Below are 23,341 nucleotides of genomic sequence, written 5' to 3' on the forward strand. Positions count from 1 at the left end.
TCTTGGCGTTGATATATCTTGCGATTGATTTATATTGAGAGTGGTCATGGGTAGCAATGGTCACTTACCATCAGATGAGCCGCATACTAATTTGCCGTGTTATAAAAAAAATACAAACAGACGCTAGTAATAATTGTCAATAATAAATAAATACACCTTTTTCAACTTTAATATGTTTATTATCATGGTATGACACCATTTATTACATTCCACAATCTCATTACATTCCAACGCATGTAACAAAGACTAAGAATTCACATAATGTATAAAAATAGGACTGTATGAGCCCGACCAAGGCTCGGAAATGCATATAGAATGAGAATCGAATGCACAAACGAATCGCTCTTTCCTATACACTGCCAAAATGCAATGACAAATTTTATGTGCCCCTTTCATCAAGCTATAAATTTCTTAGTGGAAATTGCACATGATTTTGAATGCAAACCTACTAACAATACTAAATTTTGTACATTTATTAACCTATGTTTATATCACCAGTATTTCTGTCAAATTAATATACATAAATTGTGAAAGGCATCAAATAAATAGAAAATCGAATTATAGATTAAAAATATTATTTAAAACCGGAATATCGGCAACAAAATTGAAATAATATAAAAATTATTGGTATTTTGTCTAAAATCTGTACATTAACAATCAATCGACATATTCGGTAATAAATAAATTTACTATACAGTCTTACTTACAAAACACAGTCACAATAATATTAATCAACGTCTTTATTTGAATCGATGCGCTTTACTTATCACATAGATAAAAACCACAGCACTATTTTGTCACTTACACTTTACGGTTTCGGTCAAACCAGCGTCCATGGAAAGAGATCACCTACCCAATATTTACAATAGAAATACAAATATTTACAAAGAATCAAAGTTCAAAAAACAAACTAAGTAGGCGGCGCGCGTCTATCATAATCTCGTCTGTAAACTTCACGTTCATACTCCCGATCTTCATAGGAATAATCAGAGGGGTAACCCCGCCACTCATCTGGATAAGGACGAACCGGTGGGAAGCCCATACCACTTGGCATGGTTGAACCTTCGTAATATCCGCCGTAAGGTCCTGCCATGCCGACGAATCCACCGCTACCGTATCTAAAATAAATTTAAAAGTTAAAATAATCACCAGATTTAGAGGTTATTATAATTTCATAAATATAGTAAATAATAGTTACCGTCTTTTATCATGCGGTCGTGGATTACGATCGCCACGATACTGTCTCGGTCCAGGATAAGCTGGAGGAGTCCAGCCAGGATGCGTCGGATGCTCAGGATGCAATGTATTGGGATGTGGCATTGTGTAGGATGGTCGCACTCGTGGCGGTCCTACACCACCACTGTCCCGACGAGTTCGTGATCGCTCTCGTTCGCGATCCCGCTCCCGGTCTCGATCCCGATCTCGTTCTCTGTCGCGGTCGCGATCGCGGTCACGATCACGGTCACGGTCTCGATCCCGCTCACGATCCGGCCGGCTGCGGTCTCTGTATATCAAATCGTCCCGCTTCAAACTCCTATCTCTATTCCTGTGATCCTTGTGCTTGTATTTATGTCTGCAGGGATGGAAGAAGCGATATGGTGGTGAGCAAATTAGGAAAGGTTAGCTACAATGAGTTATTATTTAAATCAATAGAAGCAGGCGTGCAAATGAAATTAATGTTATGAAAATGGTTAATGAATGAAATGATAATCAATAATATAGTACCTTTCGTGACGTTTGTTCTCATTAGGTTCTGGATCACATTCTCCTTCTTCAAGTTTTCTCTTAACACCTGATGTACGTGGTATCTTATCATTTGATTTATCTGACTTTTCCTTTTCCGTTTCAATTTTTATTCTTTTTTCTTTCTTTTTATTTAAATCATTATTTTGAATTTCTCTCTTATTTATTTTTACATGATTAATTGAATTATGATTGTTCTTATTATTAGTCTGTAAATTAATAATGTGTTTTCAGAAAAAATTACTAATAAACAAACATACATTAATAATTAGTTCTAAGTGTATTTTTTTTTTTTTGTTAATTCTAAATGATATTAATTTTTAATTCATTTTTTTATAATATATGGATCCCATTTCGATAATGCCATTATATTCTTCATCAATGCATGTAAATCTCAGAAAAGATAATGTTTTTGTTTTATCTTTTAAAAAATGTGTTTGTTATTAATGCATTAAAAATTTGTTTCGTTTTCGTATATATTGAAATTACATTTAAAGCCTAGGTGGTATTGCATTTTTACTTGGTTACCATATGATAACAGAATGAAAATGGAATGCATCTGGGTTAACACTGCTTTTCATCCCTACGGTGTCGTAATAACTAAACACCACGCATAAATGTAAAGAAATCACAAAATAACCCTATACGTACCCACGTATATGCCTATACTAGGGAAGTAATAGAGAATAAAGTAATATCAACTTAATTAAAATCAATGCACTGTAATTATAATAATGAAAAAATTTGTGACATCTATTTAACATTGTAAATGCTCATATATTATCTGAACAAAAGCCGAACCTTCGCTCAAATAATCCAAAATATAGACTAATTACCAATTTCATTAACATTACCTTAACATTTTCTTTGTGTTTTCCATCTTTTTGTTTAGTGTCCACATTTTTCTTAAGGCCATATTTATATAACTTGTACAACTGTTTTGCATCAAAATTGGTAAATTTTGATACAAAATACCAGAGATTACTTCTCCATTCAACTTTCTTTTCAGGATCAGGATATGCCTCAAGACATATATCTATTTGATTCCCTATTTGAGAAAGGCATGCGCGTGTTCTGGTAACTTGTTCAGTCTCTGATAATGTTTGGTCTGGATTGTCAAGAGCTCTAAGAGCTTTTTTAACAGGCCTCATTTTCTCCTTACACTGCAAAAAATACGATAACAATATTTATCTCCAATATTTAATAAATTCTTTACTTATCGCAAGAGATGTAGTCAAATATCAAACAATAAAAATAGAAATTTTAAAACAAAGCAGCGTTACAATTATTAAACATTATTGAATATTATTATCACGTGAAACTTTGAAACAAAAATTACACAACCAATTTTAATAAAACATAAATGAGATTCAACTTATAAAATTTATTTGAAATCAATTTTTGTTACATGATAATGTAACAAACGGTCAACTGATAAAATTTGCAATTGCCTGTTAATATAATATTATGTTGTTAAAATACCTCTTCAAACACTGATGGATGTAGATCTCCTAAAACTTCCAATGCCCTTGGCTCATTATTAGCAGTAAAATGCATAGGTCCAGCTGGCTTTTTCCGCCCTTTAACTTTTTCACCCTTTGTCCTATCTTTGCCTTCCTTTTTTGTGCGTTTTTTGTCTTTTTCTTTTCTATCATTGGAAGTTTCATCATGCGTTGAGACTTCCTCTAATTTCAATTTACCCTATAAAATAAATACACATACAAAGGTAATTAATATTTAGATATTATTTAATTAAATTAAGCCATATAAATTGGATAACACTTTCAATTGATAATATATGGATGGATGGGTTAATGTTCAAGAAGTTGCCTAAAAAAATCTAGACAGAATTTAAACCTTTTCAAATAATTTTCTAATTATTATTACTTGGCGCATCCTTCAGAAGTAAGCAGAGAGGACTGAGTACCAAAGGTCTCTAAACCTGTTACTTCATACTTTCATAACTTACGTTAACATTTAAATAACTAGTACCAATATAATTAAATATTCAATGAGACATTACCTTATCAACCTTATCATTTTTGTTAGTTTTACTTTTTTTATCATCACCAGAACTCACATCGTCTTCTATTATGTCTTTAGTAACAGGTTCCTTATTGCCTCTTTTCATTCGTGGTTTCCTTTGTTTTTGTTTACCATTCTTTTGATCTTGCAACTTTTTAATTAGTTTTAATAAATACTCTGCACGTGATTGTAAATGTTTCGCTTGAGGTTTTTTATCTTCATTAGTTAAGATTTTATCACCAATTTCAAAGGAAGAATCCATTTTTATTGCTTCCCATGAGCCCATACCATATTGATAAATACCCGCAAGTAACTTTGAATCCTCTACAATTCCCCATTCAACATCAAAATTAGCTGGCCTTGTCCTAAAACAACAAATACATTTGAGAAAAATTTTTTCACAATAATTGGTCATTATTACTAACAGAGTGAAATAATTTACCTGAAGTCAAGCTGCCATTTTAATCTTTCCTCTTTAGTTTCTGGCAAGAAGTCGTTCAAAGGCGCAAGCTCGTCCAAACAAGCTGTCAATGTTTTAGCATTAACAGGTACACCACCGAGTTTGAAAGATTTTCTGGTATTTTTACGACCTTCAGTTTGTTCATCTGTAAAATATAGTTTGGTTACAACAATTGTATAAAAAATCTTAATATATGGAATAGTTTCGTAATTTATTGAACTTACTGGGTGTTTCTGTTGCGTCATTTAACACAGCTTTACATCTTTCCTCTAAAATTTCAGCTAGCCTCTTCAATTCCGCTAACGGCTTCTCTTGTAATTCCGCATCACAGGCTATACTGTCCAAATGTTTCAGGGGTGCAGAGAATTTCTTGTAACTTTTGACGAATCGCCGTATCTTAAAACAGATAAAAATATTATAGAATAAGGCTTTTTAAGGATAAGGACAAACTGGAGCATGTATATGCCGTGTCGGAACTGTTCTGTATGTGTGGCATCACAATAGAGGGATGGAATCCGTCGTCGGTTTCACCCTAGTGCCACAGAAACCAGGCGTTTGGCCACGCTTCGGCCAATTGCCACAGGCCCATAAAGTCCGTTCACTGTGCCAGCGAGTACGCGACCACCGACTGCGACCTAGGGGTGCGGTTCTAGGGACCAAACGTCCCACTTTCGTAAATATCGATATTCGCTACTTACTAACCCCCGAAATGGCAACAACCAGATGGGATAATTTTTATCCCGATAATAAAATATTAACCCAATAGATGGCAGTAAGGGACAAATCACGTAATGTCTAGCTAGTTAGTCCATTTAGTATCACTATAAAAATAGATTATATATTACTTTTGGTTAAGAAAATCTAAATACACTCAGGTTTTATTAATACCTCTTGGTCAGTAAAGCCCTTGATCTTCTCCCTATGCGATGCAGGAGGCCGGCCACGTTTTCGAGGTCGGTCGTCGTCGGCACTAGCGTCCCCCTCGGAGCCATCGCTTTCAGCGTCACCGTCACCATCGGCGTCTCCGTCCCCATCGCCCTCGCCCGAACCACGTCCACGCCGTTTACGTCCACCTTCTTTTCAAATAATATTTATTTGAAATAATATAATACAAGCCTATAACTAATAGTATACCATTAAAATTGTTATAATTATTAAGATTCTTATTATTTTTATATAATTACACTATTTTGTTTATAAAGTAGAGAATCAAATAGTTGTTTATGAACACAATAGAAACTGCATATTTTCTTATGATCGAATTTTCAGTTTCGACACACATTTATAATATTACTACTGTTACTGAAAGTTTTTTATTATTACATATACTCTTAATATTTTAGAGGAAAAAATGCAAAATTATACTTTCATTCCACAGCATTTTCCTTACTGTAGTAATAATTTGTTTTCAAAACTGTAATCTTTTTAAATAGACGCAATGAGGCCACAAGATAAACTTACTGTTATCAGCATTATTCTGTTGCAAATTCTTTCTTCTTGGTGGTAAATACAAATCTTCCATTTCTTTATTTTTTTCCTGCTCAGCTATTGTATTGCGTACATTTTCAGGTATAATATCATCCTGAAAATTAATAATTATGTATAAACAATGTCTATAAATATAGACCAACATTATTATTATAGTTCATAATTTTTTAAGTATAATTATTATACCCAGTCTTTGCTCTCCTCTTCCGTATTGTCTTTTTTAACATCCATTACGGCCTTCTCTTCATCAAAAGCAAAACTGGCAACTTTGAATGCAGATAATAATTCATCTCCTGCTAACGTTGGTCCTTCGTCACGAGTCTCTGCTCTTCGTAAAATTTCATCAATATCACACTAGAAAAAAAAAATAGAGAGTAGAATAGTGATTTAAGGTCTGTTAACATATCTATTACAAATATTACTAAACGAATGTAATAACTTACGACAGGCTCCTCATCATTCTCATCATCATCCTTGAATAATTCCTCTGCACCAAACTTCAAAATTGCATTCAAATCCTCCTTGTTAAAGGGATTATTTGCAGTAGTCCCCGAGGCGTCCCGTTTATTAAGCACAGTTCTTCCCGTTGTATCCATCCTCTGTATAACTAGATGGTCTAGTACCATTTTTCTTTTGGCTCTTTCTACAATATCTTCTTCTACTGATCTTGCCGTGACTAACCGATAAATATTAACCTAGAACATTTTATTTTTAGTACAATGCGGCAACAATTTATTACATAAAAGATCCACTCAAAAGTATAAAATAAAACAATTACCTGATTTTTCTGCCCAATCCTATGTGCACGAGCTTGAGCCTGCAAATCATTCTGTGGATTCCAATCGGAATCAAAGATAATAACTGTATCTGCTGTTGCTAAATTTATTCCAAGGCCCCCAGCTCGTGTTGATAATAAGAAACAGAAGTCCTGAGAACCTTCAGCATTAAAATGATCTAAGGCCTGTTTCCGCAATTCACCTTTTATGCTTCCATCCAAACGTTGGAATGGAAAATGCTTTCTCTGCAAGTACTCCGCCAATATATCTAACATTCGAACCATCTGAGAAAATATAAGAACTCGGTGGCCAGTCTCTTTTAGCCTACAAAGTAGTTTATCTAATAAAAGTAATTTGCCTGAGCCTCGTAAAAGTTTCTGTAACAAAATTTTCAATTAAGTATATTTTCTACGCTACAGTCATTCTGTAAAGATTTTATAAATAAAATATTTACCTCTACTGCATCTGTTGTTGCAAGTGAAGCTCTAGTCTCAAAATCTTCTGGTTTTGTCAAAAGTGCATGATTGCAACACTTTTTCAACTCGATAACGATATTTATAAAGGTATTGATTGAGCCTTTAACACCTTTTCGTAACGCAGTATAATTTTTAGTCAATATCCATTTATAGTATTGTTTTTGAATGGATGTCATTTCCACCCTCAATATTTGTTCTACTTTTGCAGGTAATGATTTTTCCACATCTTTTTTCTGCCGTCTCAATATGAAAGGCTCCAACTGTTTATGCAGCTTTTCATATCCTTTTGTAGCAGCATCCTCGTGATCTTTTTCAAAATCTTCCCACGTTTCAAACCTAAAAATAATAATAATAAAATATAAAATTTAAATTGTTTATATTTCTGTTCTTTATTCCAACATTTAAATTTTATAAACATTTAAATTAAAACTAATTGTACTCACTTGTAAGGCATAATAAAATGTAATAACGCCCATAACTCTTTCAATGAATTTTGTAATGGTGTACCAGTTACCAACAGTCGATGATTCGTGTCAAACTCTTTTAGAGCTTTATAAAGTAAAGAATCGTCGTTTTTTAGTCTATGAGCTTCATCTACTAGCAAACATGCCCAACTAAACGACCTTAGAAATTGTCTGTCCTTGAGTAAGATTTCATATGTTGTTAATATAGCATTAAATTTTAGTCTTTTAGAACTTGCAAAACTCCATTCAAATTGTCTAATCTGTAGAATAAAAAAAAAACAGGCATTAAACTGAATGATAAATTCTCTAATTAAATTACAACAAAGCATGACATACATGAAATATTATTTGAAATATTTGTTATCAGTATCAATTTTTTATTAGTACAAAACATGAGATTGTATAAAATACAAAAAGCAATTCTGCATAAGCAATGAAGATAAATAAAACTGTAAATTTATCTAACCTGAAGCCAGGTGCCTTAGAGGTAGGCAGAGAGGACTGAGTCCCATGGTCTCAATCTCAACAGTAGATAATAGTAACAAATTATAACAAACTTACTATATTTCGACTGTCCACATCTCCAATATATGTGACAACATTAATATCTGGCGCCCATTGCTGGAACTCTCTTTGCCATGCTGTCATGGTACTAAGAGGTACAACACATAGGAATGGTCCATATAGTTGTTGCGACTTGAAGAGGTAATACAGGAAACAGATAGTCTAAAGAGAAACACAAAATAATTTTAAATTTATATAAAATTGTCTGTTAATTTAAATCTAGGATATTGTTCATCTCTATACCAAATTCCATTTAGATGTTTGAACGTAATTTACTGACAAATACACAATAATACTGACCATTGGCACACATATCGACAAACCGAAAAAATTTGGAATTTATCTTTCAAATGTAAAAACTTTCTTCTACATATAATTTAAGTACCAAAGACTTTTTGTAATTATGGTATATATAATTTTACAAAGTACTAAATACTTTCATTACTGCATTATAGCATAAATTTCGATATATTAATTAGGAAAGAAAAATGTATATTGTTATTCAACGTTATCTAGTAAAAACAACTTACCTGTATTGTTTTACCTAAACCCATTTCATCGGCTAATATGACAGAGTTGTCTTTACACCAGGAATGTATCAACCAATTTAATCCATCCATTTGATAATCTCTTAATACGTAAGTCTGTAAAAATTAAAACAATTTGTATGTTTTATCAGGCACTGCCATTTACGTTAACATATTAGACAATATGTGGGTTCATCATTAAAAACGTCTTTTTATATTTCTAATAAATTATATTCATAAATATTTTGTAAATCATATAATGTTTAAGCATAAAGCAAAGATATGATGATATAAGTAGCACAACGCGCAAATAACAATGTTCAGCACAGAGTACTGTGCTTCAAAGCAAATTGTAAATTCCGTAGATTCATAAGTCCACAAATTGCTCACAGATGGCGTTATTTAAAAGTATAATTGTTATTGCTAATAACCTTCATTAAATAGAACACAAACTTCCTTTCTCCATACGAATATTCGATGTCTTTAACAAAATTTAACAACAATAAAATAAATTTATTAAGATCATGTTACTTTAATTATTACAATGAAATGAACCACTTATAAATAGATACTGTTTTTTTTTTTAAATCCATTTTAATTACTACCAGCTCATCAGATAATACCAGAGAGAAACTGCAAAAGTCGTTTGCTTATTGTAGCTCTGTCCCATTCGTGTTCCTGCCATTTAAGCAATTGTATTTGCATGGCTACATTTCAGTCTGTAGAATGAGATATGGCATTGAAATCACAAGGTATAACACCTAATACCCAAGAGGCATAACACCCTAGTCTTCAGAAACAGCAACACATAAGGGGTATAATGGGCAACACAATATGTTACTGTTCATGTCTGTAGGTGATGATTATCACTTTTCAACAGGTAGGCCGTAGCTTGTTTGCCATTCCAAGTTGCATAAAAAAACTTACAAATAAATAGACACAACTCTAAGTACTGCAAGCTACAATATCATAATATATATTATTTTTATATCATTCTGAAAATTTAAAATAAATACCCAAAAGACACCTTAGCTGGGTAAAGGCTAGTGTATTATATTTTACACCAAAACAAAAAAAAATAATGTGATAAAAAAATAAAAAAGGAGACTTGATGACCGCCATATTTATTTAGTACTAACGTGATTACTACATCATATACCAATCACACCTGCAGAAAAATATTGACACCTCACATGTAGAGTTCACGAAAGTCAGTTAGGTTAGATATTGCAGCAAAGATTAGACATAAATAAATATATGTATATACTTGCAAAACTATACCATCCTCTCTTGAACAGTCAGTTAAAAAGAGTGACATGCACAAAAAATAAATCTGGTAATTTACCTGATCTTTTCCCATGTATTCTGGCTGTTCTTTAACTTGATGGAACTTAGGCCGCCTCCTTAAAACTGTACAATGTCTTGATGGAGTAGTTTTGGTAGCCTCTCTGTATTTAAAGTTTTCCACCTTCTCGGGCCATCTTCGTTCTATTAATGTTGCATCTTCCCATGTTGCCTCGGCATAAGATAAAGATTCCCACTTGCAGAAATACTCATGGGCAACTCCACCTGTTTCTAATTCTCTTGTTTGTTCGGCTGAAAAAAAAATAATAAAAACAAAGGTTTTTTACAATATTAATTCCATACAATGTACCTGCATACACTGTTAAAAAAATGAAAGCCATATTAGAAAAAAAAATAATAAGAAGTATTACTAAAGAAAAAAATTCTTACCTATTATCCTTTCTACATTGTTATATGTTTTCACCAATTCCTGTTGCAATTCAGATTGACATTCATAATAGTCAATATCTTCAGGGCCTGCTTGTTGTCTCCACCAGGACAATTCTGCTTCTTTCTTTATATAATTCTCTAATTTTTTAAGGCCTTTAACTTTTTGTTCATTTAGTGACATTTCAGATTCCCAAGTGTTGTGAATATGAGACCATCCTTTCCATTTTATCAAATACTGAGGTTCTGTCGATTCCTCATCATTAGGGTCACATCCTTCATTTGGATCTCCATGCTCTTCTATATAATACACTGTTGTCACATTGCCAGTGACTGCATAATGATAAGAAGACATTAGCTAAAATTTAACAGTATATTTGCACCAAAATGCAAATGATAACGAAATTTAAAAAATCAAAAATATACCAAGCATGCAGAAATAATTCTTTCACTTTTTTTCTATCAAAATGTTGTATATTAATTTTGAAATAAAAAAAAAACCTGATTTGATTGATAAAAGAATACGATGTTTATATAAAGAATGTATGCTCTTTTTTACATTTCCTTATGTGCAAAAGCCCTAAAAGTAAATAATTGATACTGAAGATATGTAAATACCTCCTTTCTTCCCACGTCTGTTTCCCAGAACTTTTTCAATTGTTTCACTATGGTCTTCAGGTTCGGGTTCAGCATCTGGATCACCCTCGCCACCTTCCACCTCCAAAAGATCTGAAGAATCAGTTTGTTCATCACTAGCTTCCTTATAGCTGACTGCAGCACCTGTACGTCTCGTAGCTGTTCGACTGGAGGAAATGTGTATTATATTGCATTAAAGACACGAACTTATGTTAAATAAGAACATCATAATGTTTACATAGTATAACATTTTGATCAATTTGAAAAAACTTTATTAGCCTCTATTATTTCATTCTTGCAATTCAGTGATATAATGACATTAATCAAACAAACAATTATATAACATTACGCTCACAAGTACATCTCATGAAAAATAAAAACATACACTGCTGGTCAAAAGTTTGAGACCACAAATAAAAAACTTTTATTATTAATAGATATTTTCAAAATATTGGTAATAAAAATTATTAATATTCTTTATAAAGATTGTATAAAAGCTTATTCTTTTTTATATAAGCCAAAAAAAGCAACAATTTTCTAAAATGGGCAAAGTTCGCAAAATTAGTATTGAAATGCGATCTGCAATCGTTGTTCTCCATAATGAAGGCAAATCTGAACGTAAAATTGCATCTCAAATTAAATTATCGAAGATTCGTGTTCATCACACTATTGTACAGTACAAACTGACAGTAATCAAGATCGTCCACGCTTCGGAAGACCAAAAGCTACGACTTCTAGTTAAAACAAATTTATTGTGGTAACCAACAAGCGAAATAGACGCTAACAGCCCCATAAATTCGTGTTGAAAACAACAAATATCGGAAAAAACCTGTATCAGTGTCTACAGTGCAAAGAAGATTGCGAGACGCCAAGTTGTTTGGTCGCGTTGCTGTTCGGAAACCTCTTTTAAAACGGTAGAATAAGAAAAAACGTTTACAATGGGCTCTACGTCATCGAGACTGGACCGAAGATTAAAAAAAAGGGCTATGGAGTGACATATCTAAATTTGAAATATTTGGTTCAAAAAGAAAAGATGATGCCACAGTGTGTAGTCCCAACTACCAATCAAGCATGGTGGCGAATCTATTATGGTTTGGGGTTGTTTCTCGGCTATGGGAATAGAAATCTAGTCAAATTAAAAAAATTATGAAAAAGGTGCATTATAAAGAAATTTTGTAGAAAAATGCTATTCTATCCAGACTAAAGTTAATCGGCCAAAGATTTATTTTCCAACAAGATAATGATCCATAGCAGAGTTCAAAATGATATAGGGCTATTTAAACAAAAAAGTGTTAAAAAAACATGACATGGCCACCCCAAAGCCCCAATCTTAACCCTATAGAGCTTTTGTGAGAAGAGCTTGACCGAAAAGTGCAAGAACAATGTCCTACTTCACAGCAGGTCATGTAGAATGCATTTTTTTTTATTGGATGAAAATGGAGTGGTAACCCCGCCTGCGCTAATGGGATATGCTGGCGAGGCACCAGTGAAGGGTGATTGATGAGGATGAAAACAGGCCAGTTAGCCCATCATGATGAATTCATCAGGAATTAACCATGATAGTTTCCAGGGGGAACTGCGAGGAGGTCGACCTGGTTGGATATATTGCTAGCAATAGGATTCTTTGTCTCCATTACTAACAATCCCTTTTCCCCCTGTAGAATGCATTAGAAGAAAGCTGGAGGAATATCTCACAAGATTAAAAACAAATTAATTGCTCGCATGCCAAGATTAGTAAAACGGGTCATACAATGCAAAAGAGGATATTTTGATGAAAAATATCTCTAAACTCTCTTGTGTGTGTTTTCTTTAGAACATTGTATTCACCAAGACTTCATGTAATTTTTGAATTTTAAATCTTGTGAGCAACATTAAAACCTGTTTTTCATAAAGTTTTAACTTTTGTTTTTTATATTTTTTATAGTAGTCTCAAACTTTTGACCAGCAGTGTACCTTTATTTTAACAAAATATCATAAATAAACAAGATCTGCTAATGCATAAAAACACATCTTGATAATTAAATTTTAAAAATATTAGAAAACCTATTGTAGAAAACATAACTTATTATATTCATGTTGTAACACAATTAACAAGATTTGCAAAGAATATATTAATGAAAACTAACAAAAAATTAAAAAAAAAATAAACATGACCATACCTCTTCGTCTCCTCATCTGAGCCCTCTGTACTCTCCTCTTCTTCACTTGAAAACCTTCTTCTCCTAGTAGGTTTCTTTTTTCTGAGAGGTACATTTCTTTGGCCTGGTCTTTTTGATGGTGGTGGTGGTGAACCTTTCATATCACTATCACTATCTGATGTATTTGAATTCCATGAATCACTAAAAAAGAAATTAATTATAAAAAAAAAGCATACAACAAACTAATTATAAAATAAAAGAATGTATGTTGTAAAAAATATTAGGGGAGTTATTGTAGATTTCAGTATTTGCAACAATTCAAATACAGAAACAAGACAATATATAACTGCTGTTACAGAACACTAAATTGCATATAAAGCATTTGTTACCTTTTTTTCCTACTTTTCCTATGATTACTTCTTCCTTTCTCGCTGGAATCACTATCTGCTAATTTTAAACGATCGGGTTCTTTACGTGATCTTGCAGATCTTCGGATTCCATATATATCAGGATTTTCTTCCCATAGATCTGATTTTACCCTGCCATGATTATTTCTAGGTCTTGATTTTGTTGGTGAATCATCATCAGTGGACTCCTTATCAGTATGATGATCGGATTTAGAAGAATTAGGATTACTGTGTTTTGGTGAAGACTTGGTGTCATCACTGTGATGTGATCTATCTCCTGCAGAAGATTTTTCTGACCCTGATCTTCCGACAGAGCCTGAACCTGATGAGCTTGATCCACTATCACTGTTCAACACAAATAAATGACAAATGAAGGCAATATACAATTTTAAAAAAATTAAATGGCAGTGAATTTACTGGGTAGAAAGGAATAACACCAGAGTCCTCAGGAATGATAATACATGGGGGGTATCATGGGTGAAACAGTATACTGTTATGTCCATGGTACTGCTCATGTCTATAGTCAATGGTTACCACTTTACATCAGGTGGTCTGTCAGCTTGTTTGCCATTCTAAGTAGCATAAACAATAAAAAAAATATACGAACCTTTCACTCCCTGAGCCTGATCCACTGGAATCACTCTTCTCTCCCTTCTCACTTGTTGACTCACTGCCTGATTCAGTCATAAACCCTTTCTATAATAATTACAAAAAAAAATACTTAATTCATAATGTATACTAAAATATCTAATAAAGAATAAATATATTCAGAAATTTAAAACAATTAATGTGAGACTAAATTTATGATTTAACTACTTAATATATTTTATAAGTATTATGAATGAAATTCGAACACAATAATGATTAAATATATTAAAATATACAAGATTTACAATCTCTTCGAATAAAAAGTAAACACACCCTGATGAAAAACTATAGTTTTATTTTCAACGTTAGCTCATAGACTCCATTTTTTCTACAGAAATAAAAGCTACTGTTTACACAATGTATTACAAATAATATTTAGATGTAATCATACAATTGCATACAAAGATTTGTATTCAAACAAATCATTTATGAAGAAAAGATTGTTTTTTAAGAAAAAAAATTGTAAGCATGCAAGGCAATGTAATAACAAGCCCACTGCCCTTGTATTCATTATTTTTAAAACATAAAAAGCCATACACATAAAAGAATCATATAATACTTGATAAACAGAAGGTATAACCTCAAAATTATTATGTTTTTATGTTGAAATTAATCAGTATTTCTGAAGAATTCAATCAAAATTCCTATGTTTAAATAGGGAACTTTACCAATTAATTTATTATAGTTAGTGGTATATAATGGTATTTATATTAAACAAAATAATAATACATAACCTCAACAACAAATATCTTCAAAGGTAAAGCCAATTTTTAAAGCTAAATTGTAAAAATGGATCTATTTCAAAAATAATTTTCAGTGGCCTTTATAGGAAGATTACGTAACAAAGAAACATTGGATATAGATTATTTTGTGAGACAAGAACATTTTAATACATAAAAACAACAAAATATATTGTAAACAATCACAGAAACCAAGAAATTCACTATTACGTCTTAAAAAATTGTCCCTTTTCAGGGCCACACCCAATGCATTTAGACCACACTCAGACCGTTTAAAAGCTTAAAAATAGAATTAAATATACAAATACACAAAAACAGTTTGAAAAATAGCTAAGAAACACTTACCAAGAGCATTTTGTGGAAATTCAAAGAAAACGGCGTTACTTATATAATTAACAAACGAAACTAATTAAAAGTGAGGATTTCATTGAGAAAACAGCTAATAAAACACCTGTGGTAATGTTTTTAAACATATTTGTAAGAAAAACTAATAAAATATGAAAAACTATTTTTCAGTAATATCTTGTCAAGCGACGCCATTTTGTCGTCGAATGAATTCTGGTGACGACGGAAATGAAAAACACGTAAATTTACCACATAAATTTGATTAAAAGAAGGTAAACAGAAAAAACAATCACTAAAAAATTAAAAATGAAACTTTAGAACCGTCAGAAATACTCCGTTCTATTTGAAATGATGTGAGCACCGCACTCTACCAGCGAAACTCATATTCTACAGCCATATTGCATTATGCCAGCTACCAATTTCTAGTGATGTCTATTAAAAAAAAATTTATAATTAGTATCGATTATAATCAGGTCAATATTATATTAATCGTTTGTATTTTTATACAATTCTTTACAAAATAATACGACTATATTTTTAATATAAATTTATTTTATACTAAATTTTCAATATTATATTAATCGTTTGTATTTTTATACAATTCCTTACAAAATAATACGACTATATCTTTTTAAATAAATATAGAGACGTTATGAGATATTTATATTTAAAATTGAGACACAAACTAGGAACGTATATTATAAATAGATAAAGGATCCGTAAACGTTACCTCTAATGCCTTTACTTTTTTTAAGAGCATTATAAAAATATTTTTTTATATGCAATAAACTTATTTTATATTACTTCAGACATCATATATTATTTAGCCTCTCCGCAATATTTTATGTGGAAATTGAAAAAAAAGTACATTATGAGCTCCCTCTTTAATATCGCATTTGAAGACGCATTTGAAGTATATGGACTCGTTGCCTCTTAGATATTACAGCAGCTCTTAGATACAACAGAGATCTGAGGGGATGTCCTTAGTACCTTGGAGGATATGGCATCCACTTGTATGAGACTTCACCTGCGTCGATATGGTGGTGCCGTCTTAACTTTCAAGTTCATTCATGGCGCTGGTGCCGCCGCAATACACCTGAAATGGATATATATGGAAATGGATATTTGTGTCATTTAGAGTTGAGGCTCTGGATCTGTAGTGCCCCGAGGCCATGAGTCTTTTCAAAGAGATATTGCGTTGGCGAATGAAAACCTCTAAAAACCAGAAGGATGGCCTATACTTTGATTAACGCATTTTCATAGCCATTTAGCGTAAAAATGCAGCAATTCTTCTAGAAACCCTACCAGATGGCAGTGATCTCAAAAAAAGAATCTTTAAGTCAGTTTTTAAAGTCTTGTTATTAATATTTATAGTACTTAGATGATAGATGTGTATATAATAGAAAGACTACTTATATTTTTTATATGTAAAAATATGTATTTACGAATATCTTATAATTGAACTGAATTGAATTTACTTTTATTTCAATTATACCCCCTTGTTCATAAAAGACGATCCTTTCATAAATCTACTTTATCTATTGAATGTTTCGTCTCTTGCTTTTGAGTTAAATTCCCAATTTGACAGAAACTGACAAAACTATATAATAATCAAAATAGATTTGGAGATTTTTTTAAATATATAATTCTATTAATTGTTTAATTCATCTTTATATATCGATTGTTATAATAAAGTCGATACCATTTTTTCTTTTTTTCAAAAATTTTTATTCCTTGTTATAATAGTTAAATGTTATAATAGTCCAGTGTTATAATAGTATATATATATATATATATATATATATATATATATATATATATATATATATATATATATATATATATATATATATATATATATATATATATATAATAGTTTAATATATATATATACAATAAAGACGAGCAAAATCTAATTCATTTTAGCAGAAACCCATTAAATTATTTTTTCATGATCTATATCAATAATTTTGTAATACAACAAAAAAATAATATTAGATTTTAACTTATGAATTGGTATTACAGATTCGATTCTAATGTTTGTAATATAAATAAAAAGTTAACAATGTAAATTCCCATCTCTATATAATGAAAGTATTTTAACGTAATATCCGTTTTTGATAAAAATGTTACCATATTACAATAAATTATCTGTATTACGTAGATAAGGTATAATAAATGTTATTTTATTTCAAATAATAAAAAGAAATAAATTATTCCTCCATAAACCTTAAACGATTTAGAGATTTGTCAATACCATACATTAAGAAAAATACCTTACGATCAATAGCCAGTTACTTATTACCCTACACTACTTATACCACAGTCTATAGGTACAATACATATTTAGACGTACTACATAACGATATTAAACACAGCATGTACTATATACTAAGACTAAGGATAGTATATGTAGTCCTCTTTCTTTGTTTTGCGGTATATTTATATTATTGCCTTAAATCATAAAAAAAAAGTGCCATAAGTCCTTAATCTATGCTACAAACTAACATGTGATCGCTATTCTATTCTAAGAGTCGCTACTGATAAACAAATGAAGAAAATAAACTATTGCAACCACTTTTTTTTAATGGATGATAATGGACCCCGCTAGCGGTCCATGCTAGCAGACACTACTGAAAGATGATAGGTGAGGATGAAAAGGGAAGTCAGTTAGCCTATCGTGACGAACATACCTGAAATTCAGCTCATTAGTTTTAAGAGGGAGGTCAGCTGTAAAGGTATATTGCTAGCAATGAGATCGGTAGTTCGCATTACTAACAATACCCTCCCCTTTTGCAACCACTTGCAAATAAAAAATGAAAATGTATCATATTAAACATTAAATTTCAATTAACCACACCCTGCAATTTTCAGATGTCAAATTATAACGCTTGTGTTTTATTAACCATTACAGAGTCCAGTGCCCTAATTCCTAACCATTAAGAAGTTATGTTTTCCATTATCAGCTCAACAAAAGATATTGACTACCAGATGCCTGTCAAAATTTGAGGGTTTGTCCGATTTCCTTAGGATTCCATCATCAGATCTTGATTTGATGACAATAGGGCAAATGACGATGTAAGGAATACACTGTTTCGATTAAAAAAATAAATTTTAAAATCGGTCCACAACTAACGAAGAAATTGGTAGACACATAAAATAATATAATCGACCATATAACCTCCTTCTTTTTTGAAATCGGTTAAATAGAGTTTGACGTAACAGCACTACTTGTAACATAGACTAAATATTTAAAAATTGTTTTATATTCGAAGTGACTTGAATGACATTTTTCATTGCATCTTTACTCTATTTTTTTTTTTATACCATTAATAATTAATAATAATAAAAAAACACAAATAAATGTTTTTTTTTTTTGGGGAAAAAGGCGGGAAACTCGAATAAGAACAAGCGGGTTTTTTTTTAAATTTTTTATTAATTTATTAAAACTATCTCTATCAATTCTTTTTATTGAATAAAATATTATATTTTCACTAAATTCAGCGACAGTAATATAATTAGCATTCATGGGGAAGCGCAGTTGTAGAAAAAGGAAAAAAAAAGATGACGATTCAGGTGATGTAGACCATGAACCTTGTAATGACAAGGATATATATTCGGAAGATACTTCTACTGACTCAGAATCTGAAATTGATAAGGCCGATAAGTATAAACCTTACTAGTCACAGATTATATTAGAAGATATCCCGAGGAATCCCCTGGGACAGAATTTGTTGTCTTTGTAGAATCCTCAGATAGTCAGAAAACCATTGGATCCAGAGACTTGCTCTCACTCTCCTCCTGTTTAAAACGATTGAATAAAGGGGTAACTTATCTTAGATCTATAAATAAATTCAAAATCGGAGTATACTTTCAAAAGCCAGACTTAGCCAATGCTTTTTTAAATAATAAAACTTTTTTAAATGACTACCATTTAAAGGCCAGTATTCCTGCTTCTTCAACAGAAGTTACAGGCGTTATTAGAAATGTACCTACAAATATATCTAATAAAAAAATATATACTATGATATCGAGTTCTAAGAAAATTATTGCTATTAAAAGAATTTTAAGAAAAAATACCTTGACTCATGGATATGTGTTACAGCCAACTCTAACCATGACAATTACTTTTGCTGCATCTGTATTACCTGAATATCTGGATATTGGAGGTTGGCGCCACAATGTCACTCCATATATACCACCAGTTAAACAATGCTACCGGTGCTTGAGGTATGGACATTTAGCTAAATTCTGTAAGAATTCTGAGCGTTGCAGTATCTGCAAAGGTGAGCATAATTATAAAACTTGTACAACTGGAATGGAAAACGCTATTTGTGTACACTGCAATGGAAATCACACAAGTGTATCACCGCAATGCCCTGTTAAACAAAAGAAAATTGCTGAAAATAGATCTAAATTCAGACCTGCTTCTTTTGGAGACATACTTAGCACTGAAATATTTCCTAAACTGGGTAACAAACCTAAAAAAAATGTAGACCTTATTTCAATTCTGAATTCTGATAACAAGAGTTTATCACTTTTAATAGAAAGCATAATCAAACTTATTTCACTACATAACACAAAGAACACATCTATTAACACTAAAAGTGTTTTGAATGTGTTATATGATACTATTGGTAATAGTAACCTATTTCACAAAATTCAATCGAGACCAACTAACTATCATACAGTGGAACGCTCAGAGCCTACTGAGCAATCGACATATTTTTACACAATTTTTAAATGAACATCATATTCATATTGCTCTCATCTCGGAAACTTGGCTAAAACCACATTACAAATTAAAAATTAAAGATTATTGTATAGAACGAAATGATTGTGGTAATAACCACAATGGAGTAGCGATTATTATACATAATAGTATTAGATATAAAAAACTTTACTCTTTTTTCGACAATTCTTTGCAAACTATAGCTATTAGTATTGAAGTTAATAATTCTTGGTATTCAGTTGCCAGTATTTACTGTCCTACCAATAGTACACCTAGTTTTACTAAAGCCAAATTTAAGTTCTTTTTGGAGTCTCTTCCTAAACCCACTATCATATCTGGAGATTTAAATGCACATCATACTATGTGGGGTTGTACCTCCACTAATACTAGAGGTAAAGACATTCTTGATTGTTTAGATGAATGTAATTTGGTACTATTAAATGATAAGCAAGTTACTACTGTTGACTCGCATATTTGGAGACCCAATGGCCTTGATTTAACTATGGTATCCCCATCCATATCATTAAAATGCGAGTGGTCGGTTCATGATGATCCGTTAGGAAGTTATCACCTGCCGACTTTTACTAAAATAAACACAAAGAACTCTTCATCAACTCCGTCAGGTGAACAACATGCACCTATAGATGAAGTTAATAAACTTTTGTTAAATCGTATAAACCTACGTCTCGTTAATTGGGATCTTTATTCCGAAACTGTTAATAAATTACTTTTGGATTTCGAGTATGATGTCAATGAACCTTTAAACAATTACAATAGGTTTTGTAAAATTATTTTGACAGCTGTGGAACGTTACGTTCCACGTAGGAACTTATCAAATAGCGGTGCAAATACTTCAAAGAGGCACAAACATATTGCAGTACCTTGGTGGAATAACAGGTGTGCGACAGCTGTCAATGATAGTAAAGCGGCTTACCTTAGGTTTAAACAAAATCCAACTCTCGATAATTACATAAATTTTAAAAGAGTTCAAGCTGTTAAAAAGTTAGTAATTAAGCAAGTAAGACAACAGGGGTGGCAGGAATTTTGTTCCAAATTTAATAGATTAACACCAATTTCCACTGTTTGGCAAAATATGAGAAAACTAAATTCAAAACATCGTCAAAATCATTTTAAAGATATATCATGGGTCAATGATTTTTTACGCAAATATACTCCTGATTTTATACACTCACCTTTTGATGACAAACAGTTTAATTCTGTTAATTCATGCCCAAAATTTTTCACTGACCCATTCTCAATTGATGAAATATTCAGTGCAGTAAAATCTAGAAAAGATACAGCTAGTGGCCTTGATCGCTTAACATACAATATGTTTCGATTGCTGAATAAAATAAACCTTACTAAACGCTTACAAATTTTTAACGATTTATGGAAGGACTGTATTATCCCACCAGAATGGAAAATGGATTGTTTGATTCCAGTAATTAAACCCGGTAAAGATCCTACAAATTTTGACTCCTATAGACCTATAACATTGACGTCCTGTGCAGGCAAATTATTCGAACAATTAATTAAACAGCGTTTAGAGTTCTTTATTGAAAGTAATAGTATATTACCATCGAATCAATTTGGTTTTCGTCGTGGATATTCAGCGCGCGAAAGTTTAGCGAACTTCTATGTCGACCTTAGTACTGCTTTGAATAACGATGAATATGTTCTATCTGTTTTTTTAGATGTCGTAGGAGCTTTTAACAATGTAAATTTAACAGTTCTATCTTCGATTTTATCCTCATTTCTACCAATGAAACTTATCGAATGGATTTATAATTTTCTTAGTAATAGAGAAGTGTATGTTAAAGTAAATAGTAAATTAATAGGACCTAGGTTAAGCTCTAACGGAGTATGTCAAGGTGGTATTCTAAGCCCGCTACTATATATTTTATATATCTATAAACTTAATTCAATTTTAGGATACAGTGTAAACAACTTGCAATTTGCCGATGATTTATTAATTTATATAAAAGGAAAGAATATTATTGATATGCAATTAGTGTTAAATGAGTCATTAAAAAGACTTGAGAAATATTTTTCTCTTCTTTCCCTCGATATTAGTTCAACCAAAAGTAAAGTAGTTATTTTTCATCAAGTTCATAAATATGTTCCATTAATCAATATTATATATAATAATCAAACTCTTCCAACAGACTGGAGCGTTAAATTTCTGGGGGTAATTTTTCATCAAAATTTAAAATGGGATCTATACGTTGATTGCTTAGTAGATCGTGCTTTAAGAGCCACTAATATAATAAGATCTGTAATTGGTCGTAACCGGGGAGCTGATCCTAAAATTATCCTTTTACTTTACAAATCTCTTGTTAGAAGTAATTTTGATTACGCTTTCTTTTGTTATGCCTCAGAACATAAATTAGTAGAAAAACTCGAAAAAATTCAAAATATGAATTTAAGATTTATTTTAGGTGCTATGTATATTTCTCCAATTATCTCAATGCAAGTAGAATGTAATTTGCCTCCTATCCTTCTTCGTTTCGAATACTTAAAACTCAAATTTCTCTTCAAAGTTTTTTCAGTTTCCAATAACCCACTCATACTCAAATTATTAAATTGCCCCATTTCTATGTTTTTGAATAAAACTATTGTCAATGATTTGAATTTACGAGATGAATATAACATCTATAGTAGTAAGATACTTCCTTGTTATAATGGCCTTTATGAGAGTAAGTTCTGTAAGATCAAAATTGTTATACGTAAAGACATAAAAGAAAAGCACGATATGTATGAGACTTTATCAGAATTTATTGACTACAGGCAGATATATACAGATGGTTCCAAAAATGCACTTAGCACTTCAGTGGCTTTTTACGATTTGTCAAATAGATTTGGTCACGGTTATAAAATTTCAACTTTGGCTAGTATTTACACAGCAGAAGCAAAAGCTATATTTTTAGAATACATAGAAAAACAGGTACTACATTCGAAATGGATTATAATTACAGATAGTATGAGTGTTCTTATGGCATTAAAAAATAACACATTCATTTCATCATCAAACTATTTAATTCAAGAAATTCGTAATAAATATTATCATCTCTGTACTATATATGGAAAAGATATAATCTTCATCTGGACCCCTTCACATATTGGAGTGTTTGGGAATGAGCAAGTAGACACTTTGGCTAAAATTATTAATTCAAGTGCTGCTCGTGTTCAAGATTTACCCCTTTGTTACTCAGACTGTAGTATTGGAATACATAAAATCGTTACAACTAAATGGGAGGAGCATTAGACTCAAATATTACAGACTAAAGGCAAATGGTACCGCAAAATTAATTGGCGTTTTGGAAAAACTGTGGAAAAGTTCTGCAAAGGAAAGGATACAAACAGAAAATTTTACACCAATATTTGTAGATTACGAATCGGCCACGGACATTTCAACGAACACCTGCACCGAATGGGCATGAT

General features: G+C 31.5%; 1 protein-coding gene across 2 annotated transcripts; it reads right to left on the reverse strand.

Annotated features, from left to right (window-relative positions):
* Positions 1-157: 157 nt before the first annotated feature.
* Positions 158-15,570, reverse strand: LOC113518484 (chromodomain-helicase-DNA-binding protein 1). 2 transcript variants are annotated; one of them, XM_026903440.3, is made up of 24 exons: positions 15,169-15,570; positions 14,043-14,131; positions 13,418-13,780; positions 13,050-13,229; positions 10,873-11,057; positions 10,258-10,587; positions 9,869-10,119; positions 8,527-8,640; positions 7,994-8,158; positions 7,412-7,692; positions 6,947-7,304; positions 6,495-6,869; positions 6,160-6,411; positions 5,903-6,070; positions 5,690-5,810; positions 5,117-5,304; positions 4,453-4,624; positions 4,211-4,373; positions 3,767-4,133; positions 3,226-3,444; positions 2,598-2,906; positions 1,726-1,952; positions 1,199-1,504; positions 158-1,118 (listed from the first exon to the last, which is right to left on the reverse strand). In XM_026903440.3, the coding sequence occupies exons 1-24, from the start codon at positions 15,175-15,177 to the stop codon at positions 911-913; spliced, it is 5,400 nt and encodes a 1,799-aa protein (XP_026759241.2). In that variant the 5' UTR covers positions 15,178-15,570; the 3' UTR covers positions 158-910. The 2 variants fall into 2 exon arrangements, with proteins under 2 accessions (XP_026759241.2, XP_026759240.2); XM_026903439.3 differs by having other exon boundaries at positions 1,199-1,573.
* Positions 15,571-23,341: the final 7,771 nt, after the last annotated feature.

This window comes from Galleria mellonella, unplaced genomic scaffold (assembly GCF_026898425.1).
Source record: "Galleria mellonella isolate WM207_F2 unplaced genomic scaffold, CSIRO_AGI_GalMel_v1 utg132, whole genome shotgun sequence".
Classification (NCBI taxonomy): Eukaryota; Metazoa; Arthropoda; class Insecta; order Lepidoptera; family Pyralidae; genus Galleria; species Galleria mellonella.

Coding starts and splice junctions, on each gene's coding strand:
- LOC113518484 (XM_026903439.3), bottom strand. Junction 10,120..10,257: donor CAATGTAGAAAGGATAATAG/GTAAGAATTTTT, acceptor TTTTTTTTTCAG/CCGAACAAACAAGAGAATTA. Junction 4,374..4,452: donor TGACGCAACAGAAACACCCA/GTAAGTTCAATA, acceptor TATATTTTACAG/ATGAACAAACTGAAGGTCGT.